The sequence below is a fragment of the Eschrichtius robustus genome, chromosome 2 (genome assembly GCF_028021215.1).
Source record: "Eschrichtius robustus isolate mEscRob2 chromosome 2, mEscRob2.pri, whole genome shotgun sequence".
Lineage (NCBI taxonomy): Eukaryota > Metazoa > Chordata > Mammalia > Artiodactyla > Eschrichtiidae > Eschrichtius > Eschrichtius robustus.
The window spans coordinates 33,947,852-33,966,993 of record NC_090825.1 but is presented as its reverse complement, the minus strand read 5'-3'; the positions used below and the strand labels follow the sequence as shown (position 1 = coordinate 33,966,993).

Sequence of the window (19,142 nt, the reverse complement as noted above, 5' to 3'; positions counted from 1 at the left end):
AATTTTTTTTTGGGGGGGGGGTTAGTTGTACTTTTACTCCTGTCTTTAAGCTTAAAGTTATTCTATCAACATTTTTCTGTAATTGTAGTCAGTTATGGCATGGCAGTCAACTGATTGGGTACCAGAAACCATGTGGTTTATGTTATTCTGGGGGCCCAAGACATATGCCCATATAAGTCAAAAGTGGGAGGCTTGACATCAAAGAGCAGGAGACAGAGTCCTCAGGCCTTGGGCTACATCTGCATCCCAGCCCCCCTCCTCCCCCTTAGTATCCATGTGTTCCAGGCCAAATTACTTCTGGCTTCAATGTCCATGTTTATAACACCTACTGCTCCAGATTGTTATGCGAATTACATAAGTAATGAGTGCAGAGTGACTGGCATACACGTGTTGCTTAATAAATGGTAGCTGTTGGCACTATTATTATCATTTCTATTATTAAACTCCCTATAGGGACAAGAGGTGTGTTCCCTTGCTTTTCACTTAGTTTACTTAATGGAGCTACATGACTCTACCAACTGCTTCTTTCTCCTGTGCAAATAGGCTTTACTTTCAAGTTTGAATTTGCAATAAAATTAAACGAGTAATTTTCTTGAAATACCTTGCAGGTTCGTTTATGCAGGGATCAGAGAAATCCATATCCCTGGTTCAAGGCGGGAGGAGTGAGTATGCAGCGGCTTTGGCGTGGGAGAAAGGGAGCTCTGGTCCAGAAGAGAAGACATTTTCTGAGTGGTTAGAGTCAGTGAAGGAAAATCCTACTGTGATTGACTTTAAGGTAAGATTGAAAAGCATTATGGGTAAGAGCTAAAGCAGTTCTCTGGCAGCCCAAACTGTACATCACACAATTCCTTTTCCATTATCTTCTCAGATGATAAAAGAAATGTCTTCCTTTAGTGTGTATGCACAACATACCATTTTAAAAAACATTAAATTACACATCTCTTGTTTTTGCTGTTCAAACAAGCATTCTGTAGTACAGCATTTAGAATTCCCAGCACACATTAAATACCAGAAGAGGGAGTTTAGTGCATGAAACTGCCTAAACTTACCTGGAGTAGTGTTCTACTCCCCATGCATGTAATAAATTTGATTTCTGTATTTTTCTTACAATTCTTTATTTGATGAGCCCCCCTAAATCTTCATTTATAGCTCTGTGGGATAAATGGGATTTTAGACCCATTTGATTTTCTGTTTCTATCACCATTGATTAAATTTACCAGTCTTATATTTGTTGTAATTACATTAAAGGGTGATTTTTATTAGGTACGAAATACTTTGTCCACAAATCACTCATATGCTACTTTGAGCCAGTTTTGCCTAAAACATAAGCACATTTTAAAAAGCCCCTTAAGGAGCTATTCTGCTCATTTCATTTAAATGAAAATAAAGGAGTTCAATCATCATGAAGGTAGAATGATTTACATGTAGCATGAAGATACTTGGAGCTCTACAGGTTATTGTAGGAAAATGAGGTCCAGCTGCCCATCTGGGCACTTGTGAGTCATACACTGCACTAGAGAGTCATTCCTCTGAGGTTTTAAAATGTTAATTAAAATGAGCCCTGGGAGACCTAAATAAACATTTCTCCAAACAATATATACAGATTGCCAACAAACACATGAAAGGATTCTCAACATCCCTAATCATCAGAGAAATGTAAATCAAAACTACAATGAGGTGTCACCTCACACCGGTCAGAATGGCCATCATCAAAAAATCTACAAACAATAAATGCTGGAGAGGGTGTGGAGAAAAGGGAACCCTCTTGCACTGTTGATGGGAATGTAAATTGATACAGCCACTATGGAGAACAGTATGGAGGTTCCTTAAAAAACTAAAAATAGAACTACCATATGACCCAGCAATCCCACTACTGGGCATATACCCTGCGAAAACCATAATTCAAAAAGAGTCATGTACCACAATGTTCATTGCAACACTATTTACAATAGCCAAGATGTGGAAGCAACCTAAGTGTCCATCGACAGATGAATGGATAAAGATGTGGCACACATATACAATGGAATATTACTCAGCCATAAAAAGAAACGAAATTGAGTTATTTGTAGTGAGGTGGATGGACATAGAGTCTGTCATACAGAGTGAAGTAAGTCAGAAAGAGAAAAACAAATACCATATGCTAACACATATATATGGAATTTAAAAAAAAAAAAGGTTCTGAAGAACCTAGAGGCAGGACAGGAATAAAGACACAGACGAAGAGAATGGACTTGAGGACACGGGGAAGGGGAAGGGGAAGCTGGGACGAAGTGAGAGAGTGGCATGGACATATATACACTACCAAATGTAAAATAGATAGCTAGTGGGAAGCAGCTGCATAGCACAGGGAGATCAGCTCGGTGCTTTATGACCACCTAGAACGGTGGGATAAGGAGGGTGAAAAGGAGATGCAAGAGGGAGGGGATATGGGGATATATGTATACATATAGCTGATTCACTTTGTTTTAAAGCAGAAACTAACACACCATTGTAAACAATTATACTCCAATAAAGTTTTTTTAAAATAAAGTGAGCCCTGATTTTGTGTTAGCTCCATATTTGTTACTGTAATTCTTCTATTGATCCTACCAGCAAGTTCATTTCTCTATTTTGTCTTTCCACATTTTCTCATCTGGTTCCACCAAAAGCCAGTAGTACTGTCCCTGGAAAAACAAAGAACACTGAAAGCCTCTCTTCACCCTTTCCAGATTTTTCCCCTTGAGTCAAACTTGATGAGCCTTCAGCAAAGCATTCCTGAGCTGCCTAACTCTTGGTCACTTTTCTCAGTACTTTGATGCATGCATTTGATGCTTAATAAACAAGTCGATGTAAATCCAAGTAAGCGACCCCTCATGTGAGGCTTCCTCCATAGTAGAATTCCGGGGAAAGTAAGCTTCAGATACTTTACACCTGCCATGCTTTAGAGACAACAGAAGCCAGCTAATCTTGCAGATAGCTGCGCTACCCACTGTAGAAGGGAAAGAAGCTCCCCCACCCTCATGGGGAGGGCTTTTCTCCACTAGTCCTATCGACAGATATACCATATTCTACAACAATCCCTTTGAAGTGTGGGATTTTCCAGACCTTGCCTCTCATTCTACGGGAACTGGGCCATGATGGCAACATATGCCAAAGAGATGTGACTCTGACTGGACCTCCTCTCTCCCATCTGCTCTTAGCTTGCTCCCATCACAGACCTGGTAAGAAATATCCCCTGTGCGGTGACAAGACGGAACAACCTCAGGAGAGCTTATCAAGAATATGCAGCCAAGTTTGACCCCTGCCAATGTGCTCGATGCCCTAATAACGGCCACCCCATGCTCTCAGGGACCGAATGTCTGTGCGTGTGCCAAAGTGGCACCTACGGTGAGAACTGTGAGAGGCGCTCTCCGGATTACAAATCTAGTAAGTGTCAGTAACTTGCTATGAGGTAGGAAGCTTTCCCCTCCCAAAGGTATTGTAGGTTGGTCAATGAAAACAACAAAACAAAACAAAACTTCTCTGCATAAGAGAACTGCATAAGCAATTTCCACCTTATGCAAACTCACAAGGAAAATAGGCCTGGAGAAAGTTAGACTCAAAGGTCAAACAGTCCTGGTGTGAATCTCAGCTGTAACCTACCAGCTATGTGACCTTGGGAAAGTCACCTAACCTCTCTATGCCTCAATCTGTTCATCCATAAAATGGGGATAATGCCACTATATACCCAAAGATTTTACATATATATATATACATATACAGCACAATGCCTATAACATAAAATAAATAAAATAATAAAACACACTATAAAGTAAAATATGTGATGCTCTTGTTATAAACCTCTTGTGCATTATAATGTAGAATGAGAGTGGCTTGTAATAAGGGATAAATTAAGACACAACCAAAGTTTTCATACAGGACCAAGCAATGTTCATGGTTACCTCTAACCCTCCTTAGAAAGAGGATATGTCATGGGAGTAAGAATATAGTCTATTACCTTTAAAAATGTAATTTTATATATATTCTATTTGGAAGAAGTTCACATGTATGCATGTATTTATGTATATATGTATGTGTGTGATATGTTGCTGATAGTTGAAAACGATTCATAGTTGTTGCCATTTTATTCAGGCTGTGGGAACAGGAAAGGGAAATCAGGTGATACGTCAGGCCCCTTGCGCAGATAATTTCTTTTAATCCTCACAGTAACCCTATGATATTCCGCAAAGGCTCCCACAGCTAAACTGTGAGAAAGCCCAGTTGACCTGACTTCAAAGCCCCAATTCTCCCAGAGGCACCATGATCGGTGGGTGGGTCTTCCTGTGTTCCAGATGCTGTAGACGGGAACTGGGGCTGCTGGTCTTCCTGGAGCACGTGTGATGCTACTTACAAGAGATCGAGAACCCGAGAATGCAACCACCCTGCCCCCCAGCAAGGAGGGAAAAGCTGTGAGGGGGAGAGGCGGCAAGAGGAGCACTGCACATTTTCCATAATGCAGAACGAGTAAGGATGGGTATGGGGAGAGAGCGGGGCATCTCCCCCAACACCGCTACTAAACTAGACAGTTAAGATATTTATTTTCTTACTGCTAAGTAAAGAAATGATTAGAATTTTACCTATTCCAACACAACATATCAGTGAGGTGTTAGATCGGCTGCTACCCCTTTTCCTCTCTGTTTTCTCTCTTTTTTAAATGTATTATATACATATATATATATACACACATATATAATGTGTACATACGCGTGCATATATGTATATACATAAACATGTAAATGTGTGTGTGTGTGTATATATATATATATATATATATATATATATACACACACATATTTATTGTCTTATACACACGTTTATTTTTCCCTTTTAGTGGACAACCATGCATCAGTGATGATGAGGAAGTGAAAGAAATAGACCTCCCTGAATTAGAATCAGATTCAGGGTGTCCTCAACCAGTCCCTCCAGAAAATGCATTTATCCGGGTAAGCATCCTGACCTTTACTTTAGGTTTGGAATCCAAAAAAATAGAACTTAAGAAACATGCGCTTTCTTTTATTTAGAGTTATTTTTTTCTTAGTTTAATAACCTGTTGACTTAAAAAGTAAAAAAGGAATAGTTAGAAAGGCTCCATCACTTTTCCCTGTGAATTCCCTGGAGGTGTCCTCATAGCTGGTTGTTAGACCAAACTAACACACACACTTTTGTGTGCCTTGGCACTACGAACTCGTGTGGCGGTACATTTATGTGAGTGGAGAATGGTTTGCATGACTTCTGTAGGAATCTGCAACTAAGATCTGACTGTTTATTTCTGAATCTGAGCAAACTAACCCCCTATCTAAGGCACGTTATCAGAGAAACTAGTCTTGACTGTAACATAGGAGGTGTTGAGTCTGTAAATGGCTTTTTAGGTTAAAACCTATAGAATTCTTAAGCAGTCAGTACAGTTTTAATACCTTTTAATTTTATCTTTTTTCATTAAACCACTATATGTTTCTATGATTAAAAACAACTAAATACTTTTTGTTTGACAGTTCTGTGGCTTTAGATATAAACTTTCAGGAGATAAATAATATTTAAAATTGATGACAGGAGGCATGTGTCCTAATCAATTTTACCTTTTTTTAAAAAAGTTTACCTTTCTTAAACCCAGTAAAGCCTTTAATTTGTTTCCAACTGTATCATATTTATGATCAAAAATCAATAACCCTCGATTCTCCAGGGCCAGCAAGTAAATAGCCATTGAGCATAGTCTGGGCTAATGTATCTTCCCTGTTCATTCATCTTCTGTTCATGTATAAGGTACCAGGCCTAAAGGTGTGAGGGGGAGGAAATATTTTGGAGGGGCAGTAATGTCGATTAGTCTTTACTCTAGAACCAGAGATTCTCATACTCCAGATGCACTAGAGGCTAGTCTTGAGCAGGGCCCAGAAACTTCCATAACTAACAAGATCCCTGGTAATACCAATGCTGCTAGGTCAGAAGTCACACTTTGGGAACAAATCCTTTAGAATAAGAGTTAGCAAACTATGGCCCACAGACCAAATCTGGCCTGCCCTCTGTATTATTTTCTTTTCTTTTTTTAATGGAATTTATTGGAACACAACCACATTCCTTTGTTTACATAATGACCATAGCTGTTTTGTGCAACTGTGACACAAGGTGACAGACACTGCCTGACCTGCAGTTGACAATCAAGGCCCTTTATAGAAAAAGTTTTCCAGTCCCTGCCCTACAACAGTATCCTCAGAATTACATTTTGTCAGATCCAGATACCTAAATAATTTTTAATCCGTTTGTGCCAGCTGCTTAAATAAAGTATTAAAATGATTGACATTCTAATTTTAAAAACACACAAAGGGTTTAAACAGTGATTCATTCTTCTAATGACTCTTTACAAAATTAGATTGTAAGTTTCCATTTCCACGAATAAGTTCACTCCTTGTTTTAATTTGCTCTTTATTAAAGGCCTAATTCCTACCTGACGATAGTTTTTGCTCAAAAGTAATACAATTTTAACTTTTCCTAATAAGTACCTTCTAGATTCCTAGTAGCAAAATGCCCCTATATGGAGTCAAACAGAGGCAGGTATGCCTCATTCCAGGCTAGAGCAATCATGTCATTGCACGTGAAGATATCTTTTTAGTGACCAAGACACAAGTCCTCATTGGCAAGTGACAGTGACTTTGGGTAAGGGTCCTTGTTTAGTCGGTCTAGCAGATATGTCGGACAAAGCTTGATGGTTGCAACATACACTTATAGGTTATAGCTTCATAAAAGAAATGGAAGCAGAAGTTTATGACAATAATTTATTTCAGGATGAATGTGCAGGAAAAATGTGCAGCCTTTGAATAAAACATCTAGATCATTAATACTAGTCACCATGCCATTTCCCTTGGAAACACAGCCATACCCATAATAACCAAAGATGGAATGCTCTTTTTTGTATTCAGGAAATTAATCATCTTCTAGGAAAAAAGTTGAATCACGTGGCCAAGTAATAACAGATGTTGACGATTGAGCCTTCACCTCCCTCAAAATTCCCAACTTCGATTCTCAGAGAATAATTTCCTAGTCAATTCTTTGTACTTGTCTCCCACTCAGTAAGGAAAGAGTTACATTACTTTTACATTAGTGTCTTCCTAAGAAGGAGAGTGTTTTGCATTTTTTCCAGCAAAGAGTTATTAAGCCCCATATAAAGGTTTGTGAGGGGAGACCTGGTAATAGAAGTGCCACTCAAGTGTAGGGGCGGGGATGATAAATGTGATAAACATAAATTAGAGCTTTGTACAAGTTTCCCCCCAAAACTGAAAGGATGGTACACCTGATGAAGCTGGGGAAATGAAAGAGATTTTCCACAGAGGAAGTTCTCTTTCAGTTGGGTCTTGAGAGAACAGAAGAGACAAGATGTTGAGGATAGAGGGAACAGCCAGGTAAAGACAGGGAGGCATGAAAGAGAGTATTATGTGCAAAGAATAGCAGATGGTTTTGTTTTGCTAGACCATAGGTTCTATGGGAGGAAATGGCAAGAGGTGAGGATGGGAAAGTGGGTTAAATCTCATATTCCAAGCTAAGAATATAAAACCCATCTTATCTTTAAAATCTTTTAGTGACCCCCAAATGCCAGGAGTTGCACTTTAATTACACATTCACTGGGAAAGTATATGATGACCAATAGGTTATTAGGAACACTTTCAAATGATTTGTAGTCAATGTGTTACCATAGCATCTGCATATATTTTCTGCGTATGAAGGATACATTTTTTATTCCATTTATAGCCACTACAGGATACATATATAGTTTTCTTTTTCTTGCAATAGTAAGCCATCTCATCTACAGAGGGGAGCAAGTTATTAATTAAAATAAATATATATATTCTAATCAATTTAAGCAGCAATATGGAAGACGGATTAGAAGAGGGACCAATTAGATAGTTGTCCTGGTAAGAGATAATACATGCTGTGAGCAAAGACAATGATGACGGCAAAGGAAAGGAGAGAATTTTGAGAGATATTTAGAAGTAGAAATTGAGTAGACTCTGAGTAGATACACGATTGAAGGAACAGAAAGAATCCAGGAGGACCCCAAGGTGTTTGAAGGTATTATTCATAACATTAGTAATGTGCTGATTTCTGTTTTAATTCTAGAATGAAAGGAAACTGTACTCCGTTGGGGAAGAAGTGGAAATCATATGCCTTACTGGTTTCAAACCTGTTGGATACCAGTACTTCAGCTGCTTACCAGACAGAACGTGGAGGCGAGGAGATGTGGAATGCCGACGTGAGAACTGGGCAGGCCTTCCACATGACTCCGCTAGGAATGGATGTGCCCCAAATAAATAGAGCAAAGTCACACCCTTAGATTAGTACACTTTAATATTTTTTAGTAACTCTGGTGAAAAGGTTTAGTAAGGCAGAAAGTAGGATTCATCTGCTCAAATTAGATTTCAAACTATCTTCATAGTTTAGTTTTCCTGCCCCTGCGTATTAGCAGGATTGTGAGGCATGTGCTTGAGAAGAAATCTGCTAACTGCATCTAACCACAGGCATCTGCCTTGCCCGATGTACAAAGAGATGCGAAATAATGAGTCCCAGGAAGCTGATACTTACACTCTTTGTGTATCAGAGATGGGATTTTTTGTGAAATGCAATTTTCTCCTTGGAGCACACCCACATCCTTTGCCCAAAGAGAGAGGAGGAGTTTGCAGGCTCCCCACATACCCGTGCTTCAGGAAAGTCAAAATGCGATTCAAACAAGGCTCAGATGGGGACTCCAAAGAGTTATTCTGGAATATCATGACACAGAGTTGAGACCAGTGTCAATTAGAACATCCTGTCTCTGTGTCACCCACAATGTGGTGACTTGCTTTTGGGAAAACTCACTGGGGAGGAGAGTGGAAAAGATTATTTCTTGAAAAGGTCCCAATGATGTAATGAAAGTTAGGAGTATCTGAAGCCAGTTCCTTAACAAGTTCTTCAGTTAATGGAACTAAAGACAGTTTCCCAGTTTCTCAACTGGGATCCTCAACCCCCAGTTTTTCTCATCAAAAGGCAGCATTAAAGCTGAACAAATGTGGTAAATCACATTAAAATCACTTCTTGGATTGCACAAAATCTGCCTGTATCCATTGAGTATTCTGCTCCACCAAATACATCTGAAATATTTCTCTCTCTGCAGGGACAGAGTGCCTCAAGCCAGTGGTGCAGGAAGTACTGACACTGTCACCATTTCAGACATTATATAAAATTGGTGAATCCATTGAGCTAACCTGCCCCAGAGGCTTTGTTGTTGCTGGGCCATCAAGGTACACATGCAGTGGGGATTCCTGGACACCTCCCATTTCAAGCTCACTCACCTGTGAAAAAGGTGAGTAGCTGCTCAGGATACTGGGGTCTGCTAAGGTGGTGTCCTTTGTGGTTGGTCATGTAGCATCTACAGAGGAGCTATTTCTTAAGAAGATTCCACTGACGGGCTGGGTTGTATTTCACCCTGTGTCGATGATGAAGTCAGGCAGCACATAAGTAGCTATTGGTCAAGTGGATGTCTTCCAATCTTAGACAGTGAGGTCAGTTTTCTTTTCCAATTTAATACTTCACTATTTTGAGGGAGTGCAAGTGCTCTCATATGAAAAAATCAGAATTGATGGTTAACTGAAAATTTAGTTCAAGTGGAGAGCCATAGAAAAGTAGTCCACACTACTTTTTAATTAAACATTTTATTTTAACTTAGAACATAGAAATACACAAATATTCACCAATTTTCTGACCTCTTAGTCCCTAAAGGGTCTCCTGATTTGAGTTCCAAGATTTCTTTCTCAAATAAAACAAATACATAATTCATCATCTATGTTATCCCATATCAGTTTCTCTAAGACAGTGGGTTTTTTAACTCCAAGTGGGGCACTTCTTTAAGAAACACCTCTGCTTAAGTCCCATCCCCTGGTTCTGATGCCATTGAGCTGGGAGGGCCCAATATTTCATGTTTGTATAAAATCTCTCCGAGTTAATCCAGATACAGACAAAGTTGAGAATCATCTCTCTTTTGAAGAGAGGTGAAAGCTTAAAGGCAACTTTTGCAGCAAATTTGACTACAAAATTCTTTTATTTTTCCTTAATCTTTTATAGTAGTCTCATCCACATTAATTCAAAGCAAAATTTTTGCAAACCACTTTCAATTATTCAGCATTTTCACCTTAGTTTTTATAAAAACAACTCTTTTTCCTCCTTTGTCAGTTGATATGTTTAATCAACTTACACAATCACAATAGTAACTGGCATAAATAGACTTGGAAACAAACCAAACTGACTCTTGGTAAGTGTATAGCTGGACTGGTGAGGGCAGAAGTGTGAAGCTGTGGCAGAGAGGAGCCTGTAAAGCTTGCAGTTCAGTGTTAGACAGGCAGCTGGCATGGAGCAGCTGAACACCCTGGTTAGTCTGGCCTGTTGGTTACTTGGAGGACAGTTAAGGGAGCTTCTACTAATTCATATCTTCCAAAGTTCTCAACATGCTTTTTCAAATAATGCCTCATTTTTAATCAGAGAATCCTTGATGATCTCTCTGAGCTCAGATATGATTGAGCCTATTTTGTCAATGAAAAACCAGGGCTTCCCTGGTGGCGCACTGGTTGAGAACCTGCCTGCCAATGCAGAGGACACAGGTTCGAGCCCTGGTCTGGGAAGATCCCACATGCCGTGGAGCAACTAGGCCCGTGAGCTACAACTACTGAGCCTGCGTGTCTGGAGCCTGTGCTCCGCAACAAGAGAGGCCGCGAGAGTGAGAGGCCAGTGCACCGCGATGAAGAGTGGCCCCCGCTTGCCGCAACTAGAGAAAGCCCTCGCACAGAAACGAAGACCCAACACAGCCATAAATAAATAAATAAATAAATAAATAAATAAATAAAATTAAAAAAAAAAAAAACCAAAGACACAGAGAGGCTAAATTAGACCCAAAGTCAGACAGTTTGGGTCAAACAAGAACTGTGCAGCAGCTCTGATAATTCCTCAAGCTCTCTGCCATCTTGCCTTCTTTATCCTCTTCTGGGCTTTTACCATGTGTGAAAGAAAAGGGGAAACTTAACCTATTATATAACCTTAAAACTATTGATAAAGAGACCACATGGAAATTTGTGAGAACTTCAGGTTAGTATTGTGGCTTGGTTTCACTCGACTTCTGATCATATATGTCAGAGGTATGAATGCATTTGGGGACCACAGGGTTTAGAGAGTTAAGGTCCTCTGGGCATCTTAGGTAGCATCCTCCTCTTTATAAAAATAACAGCATATGTACACACACATACACACACACACACACACACACACACACATACGCAAATGCACGCATGTCTCCGTGTTTGGAAAAGAAATTAAAATTATAATCCAAACTGAGAGATAACAAAATGTTCTACATCAAGATAAAGGAAAGAAATATCCCATCTCATATACTTTCTCTCAACAACGTTGTCAGGAAGATCAATGAAGGGAGTCACAGAAAAAGAAAGAAAATCATCAATAAAACTGAACACTCTTTCCTGTCAATGTGGAAGGAGCTGTGTGATAAACAGACTTCAGGTCATTGGTTGGCCAGGAAGACTTTTAATTCTTTCAACGTGAAAAAGAATTTTGCTTCCTGAAGAAATGAGATGCTGCACACCTCCACTGTTAGTTTTTTCCCTTCCTCTAAGAAATCAACACCTCCGGAAGATCCCCTTGCCCTCAGCACTTAAAAATCGCAATGTTCTCATTTCCGTGTTACTCACAAACTGTGCAGGGCAGGCAGCATGGGCAGCTGAGGGCCAGTTTGGGCTTCCACCTGACGCTTAGTGAGGGAGCAAAGAGTCCTTGCAGGTGATCATTGATAATGTCAAATTGGTAGGGAGGGAACAATGCTCTGTACCCTTGAAAGTTGACGCTCTTTGGAAACAATGTATAGCTTAGGGTCCTTCCTTGACCTAAGCGTGGATTTATTTACAAAAGCCAAAGAGGCGTAGCCACATAGAAACCAAAGAAAAACAAGCCCATGTCAATAGAAATCTTAGTATCTGAGACCTTACCAGCAGCTATAGGTCTCCATGTTCATGAAAGTTCTGAGCCAAATTTCACCAGATGGAATGAGGGTCCTAACAGAGGGTAATAATAGGGAATGGAAATGCATAGCAGCAAAGAAGAAAACCTACCAATTTTCTAAATCTTTATTTTTGCCTCTAACATAAACCTCCTTCCCTACCAAACCTCCTGCCTGATATACCTGCCTACAGCCCTCCTTTGACAATTACTTGCTTCCAGAGGCCACTGTGGTTCTGCGGATGCCTGGTTAGTCAGATCCAGTCCAGGAACTAGACTGTGTTTCATCCAGGAGGCTCAGGATGTCAGCTCCAGGTTTAATTCAACCAGTCTAAAGCTTCTCTGGATGAGCCTGAACATAAGCAAAGATAACCAAGATTTCCCCTTCCGTATAATATATTCAAGTGTTCTTCCTTCTACTTTAATCTCCCTTCCTCTCATACACACTATTCAATTGCTCATCTTAGGTCAAGCATCATTTCCTTATAGGTCTTCCTTATATTTCTCAGTTGGATTTTTTTGGTGATATGATCTCCTGGAACTGTATTTCTTTAAAATACCTATCTCTGCCTTTAATTATAAACCCATCACTATGATTGTTTGATTAATGTCTGTTTTCCCACTATTAGGGGACTACTGCTGTTTTCATTCCTTTTTTTTTTTTTTTCCACATAACATCCTAATATCTAGAATATTATGCAGGGATAAATAGCTACATTTGGGAGCTGCATTTCTTCACTGATTATTCTTATAAGAAAAATCTGACTTTCAAGCCATTATCCCCCCAAATCCATTCACACAATTGTTGTCACTGACATCCATATTGCTAAACAGAATAGGTAATATTTTGGTCCTCATCTGCCTTGCCCTCTCAGCAGCATTCAACAGTGTTGACCTTCTTCTGCACATTCGTTCTTTCCCTGGCTTCCAAGACACAACGCTGTCTGGTTTAGCTTCTACCTCTCTGGCTGCTGCCCTCTATTTTTGGCAGGCTCCTGCCTTTGCATGGACTTTAAATGTTGGAGTTCCTCAAGGCTAAGATCTGTCCCCTCACCTCATGCTACACTCTCCTGCTGGGGAATCTCACCCATACCCATAGCATCAATGATTCCCCCATAGGCTAATAACAAATTTAAATCTTTATCACAGACTTCTCCACTGAGTTTTAGACTTGAATATTCAAATTCCTATGTGTCTATTTTGTTTGGCTGTCTTAAAGAGACTATAAATTCAACATATGCAGAGAGGAGTTCTTGAGTCATCACCGTAGCTTCCCTACAACTAACATCTTCTAGTATTTTCTATTTCAGTTAAGGCACCAATATCTATTCTCTTATGCAAACTATAAACCTAAGAATTATACTTGACAGTTCTCATAACGTACCCACAATATGCAATATCATCCATTTTATGTGCTTAAAATGTCTCAAGTTCATCCACTTCTCTCCATTTCTACCTCTAGCACTTTGGTCCAAATTACCATTCTCTTTCACCCAAACTACTATAATAACCTCATAAATTGTCTACGCCCTTGACCACCATGCCTCTCCAAATTCATTCCCCACAGATAAGCCAAAATTAATTTCTTTTCCAAATCCAGACCTGATTTTGTCACACCACCCCCTGCTAAAACCTATCAAAGACTTGCCACTGCTTATAAAATAAGACAAAAATCCTTTGAAAGCCCTTTATGACCCTACACAGTCTGCCACACAGCCATCTCTCTGGCTGTACCTTTTCCATGCCCTTGTTTCCCTGGCTTTCTTACAGTTCCAAGAAAGTCACACATTATCTCTCTTTTGAGCACGTTTATGCCTGCTATTGCCTTTGCTTCAAACACACTCCCTTTTCTCTTCCCATTTTACCGTTCATAACCTTCCTGGCTACATCAATTTTCTTGATTATATGCTTTCTCTTTAATAGCACTAATAACAGCAGCAATTCTATGTGTACAGTGTGGTTTTTTGATTAATGTCTGTCTGCTCCACAAGACTAGAAGCTCTGAGAGCATGGGATCTGGGTCAAATTTTTCTCAACCCACTATCCCCAGAACCTATGGCACTGCTGGGAAATCATAGTCGTTCAATAAATGTTTGAAAAACAAATGAGCAAAAATTTCACCAATTCCATTTTCTTTAGTTCTCTGAACTTAGTAGCAGTTCTAGGTTGGAAAACGACAGCTCCTAGAGCTAGAAAGGACCTTTCCGATGGACTATTTCATGACAACATATTTGGAAAAGCCAAAATGAATGCTCTAACTCCAAAAGATAAATGAGAACATTTCACCACTGCCTTTTCTCCTAAATTCAAACTTATCACTTGAAATCCATGCTGTGCATTGTTCTTATCTTCATTTTCTTTTGTTTCAGATACCTTGGCACGCTTAAAAGGCCACTGTCAACCAGGACAAAAACAGTTGGGATCTGAATGCGTTTGCATGTCTCCAGAAGAAGACTGTGGGTAAGAGATACCCTATGGACTCTGTTTAGAAACGGAAAACCAGTCTAGTGTAAGCAACTTAATGGAGGAGCTGGGCTTCTTGAACCATGAACACAAAGCATATTAATTCTTCATATAACTGATACCCCCTGTGCTCTGTTGAATTCCTCATTCCCCACTTGGTAGAAAGCTTTCTTAATTGTCTCTCACCCTTGTCCACTAAGTTTGCATGGCTTTTGTTACTAAAACAGTCTCATTCTGCGGGCGCGAGATGCAGCTATCAGCGCGGACTACAGAGACGGGCATAAAGCGCTAAGGCTGCTATTGCAGCCACCAAGAATCCTATGTGCAAGCACAGGTCACCATCCACACTTCCCGCCCTGGGAGCCTGTGCAGCCCACCACTGCCAGGGTCCCATGATCGAGGGACAACTTTCCCAGGAGAACACAAGGTGCACCTTGTGCTAGTGCAACATCATGCCAGCCTCTGCCACCACAGGCTCACCCCTCATTCTGTACCCCTCCGTTGCCCCAGCCTGAGTGAGCCAGAGCCCCATAATCAGCCACTCTTTAACCCCCTCCTGTCTGGGTGAAGAACAGATGCCAGAAGGCAACCTACATGAAGAGGTGGGGCCAAATCCAAAGCTGAACCCCAGGAGCTGTGCAAACAAACAAGAGAAAGGGAAATTACTTCCAGCAGCCTCAGGAGCAGTGGATTAAATCTCCACAATCAACTTGATGTACCCTGCATCTATGGAATACCTGAATAGACAAGGAATCATCCCAAAATTGAGGAGGTGGACTTTGGGACCAACTGTAGACATGGGGATTGCTGTATGTGACTGACTAGTTTCTGATTTTTATGTTTATCTTAGTATAATTTTTAGTACTTGTTATCATTGGTGGATTTGTTTATCGGTTTGGTTGCTCCCTGCTTTTTTTTTATTATTTTTTTATTTTAATAATATTTTTTAATTTAAAAAGCTTTTTTATATTATTTTATTTTATTTTTTTCTTTATTTCCTTTTTTTCTTGCTTTTCTTCTGAGCCATGTGGCTGACAGGGTCTTGCTGCTCCAGCTGGGGGTCAGGCCTGAGCCTCAGAGGTGGGAGAGTCGAGTTCAGGACATTGGACCACCAGACACCTCCCGGCACCATGTAATATCAATAGGCGAGAGCTCTCCCAGAGACCTCCATCTCAATCCTAAGACCCAGCTCCACCCAACGGCCAGCAAGCTCCAGTGCTGGACACCTCATGCCAAACAACTAGCAAGACAGGAACACAACCCCACCCATAAGCAGAGAGGCTGCCTAAAATCATACTAAGTTCACAGACACAGTAAAACACACTGCCAGAAGCAGCCCTGCCCACCAGAAAGACAAGATCCAGCCTCATCCACCAGAACACAGGCACCAGTCCCCTCCACCAGGAAGCCTACACAACCCACTGAACCAACCTCACCCACTGGTGGCAGACACCAAAAAGAACAGGAACTACAAACCTGCAGCCTGGGAAAAGGAGACCCCAAACACAGTAAGTTAAACAAAATAAGAAGACAGAGAAATATGCAGCAGATGAAGGAGCAAGGTAAAAACCCACCAAACCAAACAAATGAAGAGGATATAGACAGTCTACCTGAAAAAGAATTCAGAGTAATAATAGTAAAGATGATCCAAAATCTTGGAAATATAATGGAGAAAATACAAAACATTTAACAAAGACCTAGAAAAATTAAAGAGCAAACAAACAATGATGAACAACACAATAAATGAAATTAAAAATACTCTAGATGGGATCAATAGCAGAATAACTGAGATTAATGAATGGATAAGTGACCTGGAAGATAAAATAGTGGAAATAACTACCACAGAGCAGGAGAAAGAAAAAATAATGAAAAGAACTGAGGACACTCTCAGAGACCTCTGGGAAAACAATAAATGCACCAACATTTGAATTATAGGTGTCCCAGAAGAAGAAGAGAAAAAGAAAGAGCCTAAGAAAGTATTTGAAGAGATTATAGTTGAAAACTTCCCTAACATGAGAAAGGAAATAAAGTCCAGGAAGTGCAGAGAGTCCCATACAGGATAAATCCAAGGAGAAACACGCCAAGACACATATTAACAAACTATTGAAAATTAAATACAAAGAAAAAATAATACAAGCAGCAAAGGAAAAACAACAAATAACATACAAGGGTATCCCCATAAGATTAAGAGCTGATCTTTCAGCAGAAACTCTGCAAGCCAGAAGTGGCAGGACATATTTAAAGTGATGAAAGGGAAAAACCTACAACCAAGATTACTCTACCGCACAAGGATCTCATTCAGATTCGATGGAGAAATTAAAACCTTTATAGACAAGCAAAAGCTAAGAGAATTCAGCACCACCAAACCAGCTTTACAACAAGTGCTAAAGGAAATTCTCTGGGCAGTAAACACAAGAGAAGGAAAAGACCTACAATAACAAACCCAAAACAATTAAGAAAATGGTAATAGGAACATACATATCGATGATTACCTTAAATGTAAATGGATTAAATGCTCCAACCAAAAGACATAGATTGGCTGAATGGATACAAAAACAAGACCCATATATATGCTGTCTACAAGAGACCCACTTCAGACCTCTGGACACATACAGACAAAGTGAGGGGATGGAAAAAGATATTCCATGCAAATGGAAATCAAAAGAAAGCTGGAGTACCAATTCTCATACCACACAAAATAGACTTTAAAATAAGACTATTACAAGAGACAAAGAAGGACACTATATAATGATCAAGGGATCACTCCAAGAAGAAGATATAACAATTGTAAATATTTATGCACCCAACAGAGGAACACCTCAATACATAAGGCAAATGCTAACAGCCATAAAAGGGGAAATCGACAGTAACACAATCATAGTAGGGGACTTTAACACCCCACTTTGACCAATGGACAGATGATCCAAAATGAAAATAAATAAGGAAACACAAGCTTTAAATGACACATTAAACAAAATGGACTTAATTGATATTTATAGGGTATTCCTTCCAAAAACAATAGAATACACTTTCTTCTCAAGTGCTTATGGAACATTCTCCAGGATAGACCATACCTTGGGTCACAAATCATGCCTTGGTAAATTTAAGAAAATTAAAATCATATCAAGTATCTTTTCGAACCACAATGCTATGAGACTAGATATCAATTACAGGAAAAAAACTGCAAAAAATACAAACACATGGAGGCTAAACAATACACTACTAAATAACCAAGAGATCACTGAAGAAATCAAAGAGGAAATCAAAAAATACTTAGAAACAAATGACGTTGAAAACATGATGACCCAAAACCTATGGGATGCAGCGAAAGCAGTTCTAAGAGGGAAGTTTATAGCAGTACAATCCTACCTCAAGAAACAAGAAACAACTCAATTAAACAACATAACCTTACACCTAAAGCAATTAGAGAAAGAAGAACAAAAAAACCCAAAGTTAGCAGAAGGAAAGAAATCATAAAGATGACATCAGAAATAAATGAAACAGAAATGAAGGAAACAATAGCAAAGGTCAATAAAACTAAAAGCTGGTTATTTGAGAAGATAAACAAAAGTGATAAACCATTAGTCAGACTCATCAAGAAAAAAAGGGAGGAGACTCAAGTCAAAAGAATTAGAAATGAAAAAGGAGAGGTAACAACTGACACTGCAGAAATACAAAGGATCATGAGAGATTACAACAAGCAGCTCTATGCCTATAAAATGGGCAACCTGGAAGAAATGGACAAATTCTTAGAAAAGCACAACATTCCAAAACTGAACAAGGAAGAAATAGAAAATATAAACAGACCAATCACAAGCATTGAAACTGAAACTATGATTAAAAATCTTCCAACAAACAAAAGCCCAGGACCAGATGGCTTCACAGGTAAATTCTATCAAACATTTACAGAAGAGCTAACACTTATCCTTCTCAAACTCGTCCAAAATATAGCAGAGGGAGGAACATTCCCAAATTCATTCTACAAGGCCACCATCACCCTGATACCAAAACCAGACAAAGATGTCACAAAGAAAGAAAACTACAGGCCAATATCACTGATGAACATAGATGCAAAAGTCCTCAACAAAATACTAGCAAACAGAATCCAACAGCACATTAAAAGGATCATACCCCATGATCAAGTGGGGTTTATCCCAGGAATGCAAGGATTCTTCAATATATGCAAATTAGTCAATGTGATACACCATATTAACAAACTGAAAGATAAAAACCACACGATAATCTTAATAAATGCAGAAAAGCTTTTGACAAAATTCAACACCCATTTATGATAAAAAACCCTGCAGAAAGTAGGCATAGAGGGAACTTACCTCAACATAAAAAAGGTCATATATGACAAATCCATAGCCAATATCATTCTCAATCATGAAAAACTGAAACTATTTCCTCTAAGATCAGGAACAAGTCAAGGCTGCTCACTCTCACTGCTATTATTCAACATAGTTTTGGACGTTTTAGCCACAGCAATCAGAGAAGAAAAAGAAATAAAAGGAATCCAAATCAGAAAAGAAGAAGTAAAACTGTCACTGTTTGCAGATGAAATACTATACATAGAGAATCCTAAAGATGCTACCAGAAAACTACTAGAGCTAATCAATGAATTTGGTAAAGTAGCAGGATAC

The 19,142-nt window shown here is 39.4% G+C and overlaps 1 protein-coding gene across 1 annotated transcript in view; it reads left to right on the top strand.

Annotated features, from left to right (window-relative positions):
- The window catches only part of C6 (complement C6), a 92,472-nt gene that overhangs the window by 51,635 nt on the left and 21,695 nt on the right, over positions 1-19,142 (top strand). Inside the window, exons 10-16 of the mRNA XM_068535284.1 lie at positions 609-775; positions 3,180-3,405; positions 4,311-4,482; positions 4,850-4,961; positions 8,125-8,257; positions 9,155-9,343; positions 14,406-14,496. Coding sequence (XP_068391385.1) covers positions 609-775; positions 3,180-3,405; positions 4,311-4,482; positions 4,850-4,961; positions 8,125-8,257; positions 9,155-9,343; positions 14,406-14,496 — 1,090 coding nt within the window. The remainder of the gene's footprint in view (positions 1-608; positions 776-3,179; positions 3,406-4,310; positions 4,483-4,849; positions 4,962-8,124; positions 8,258-9,154; positions 9,344-14,405; positions 14,497-19,142) is intronic.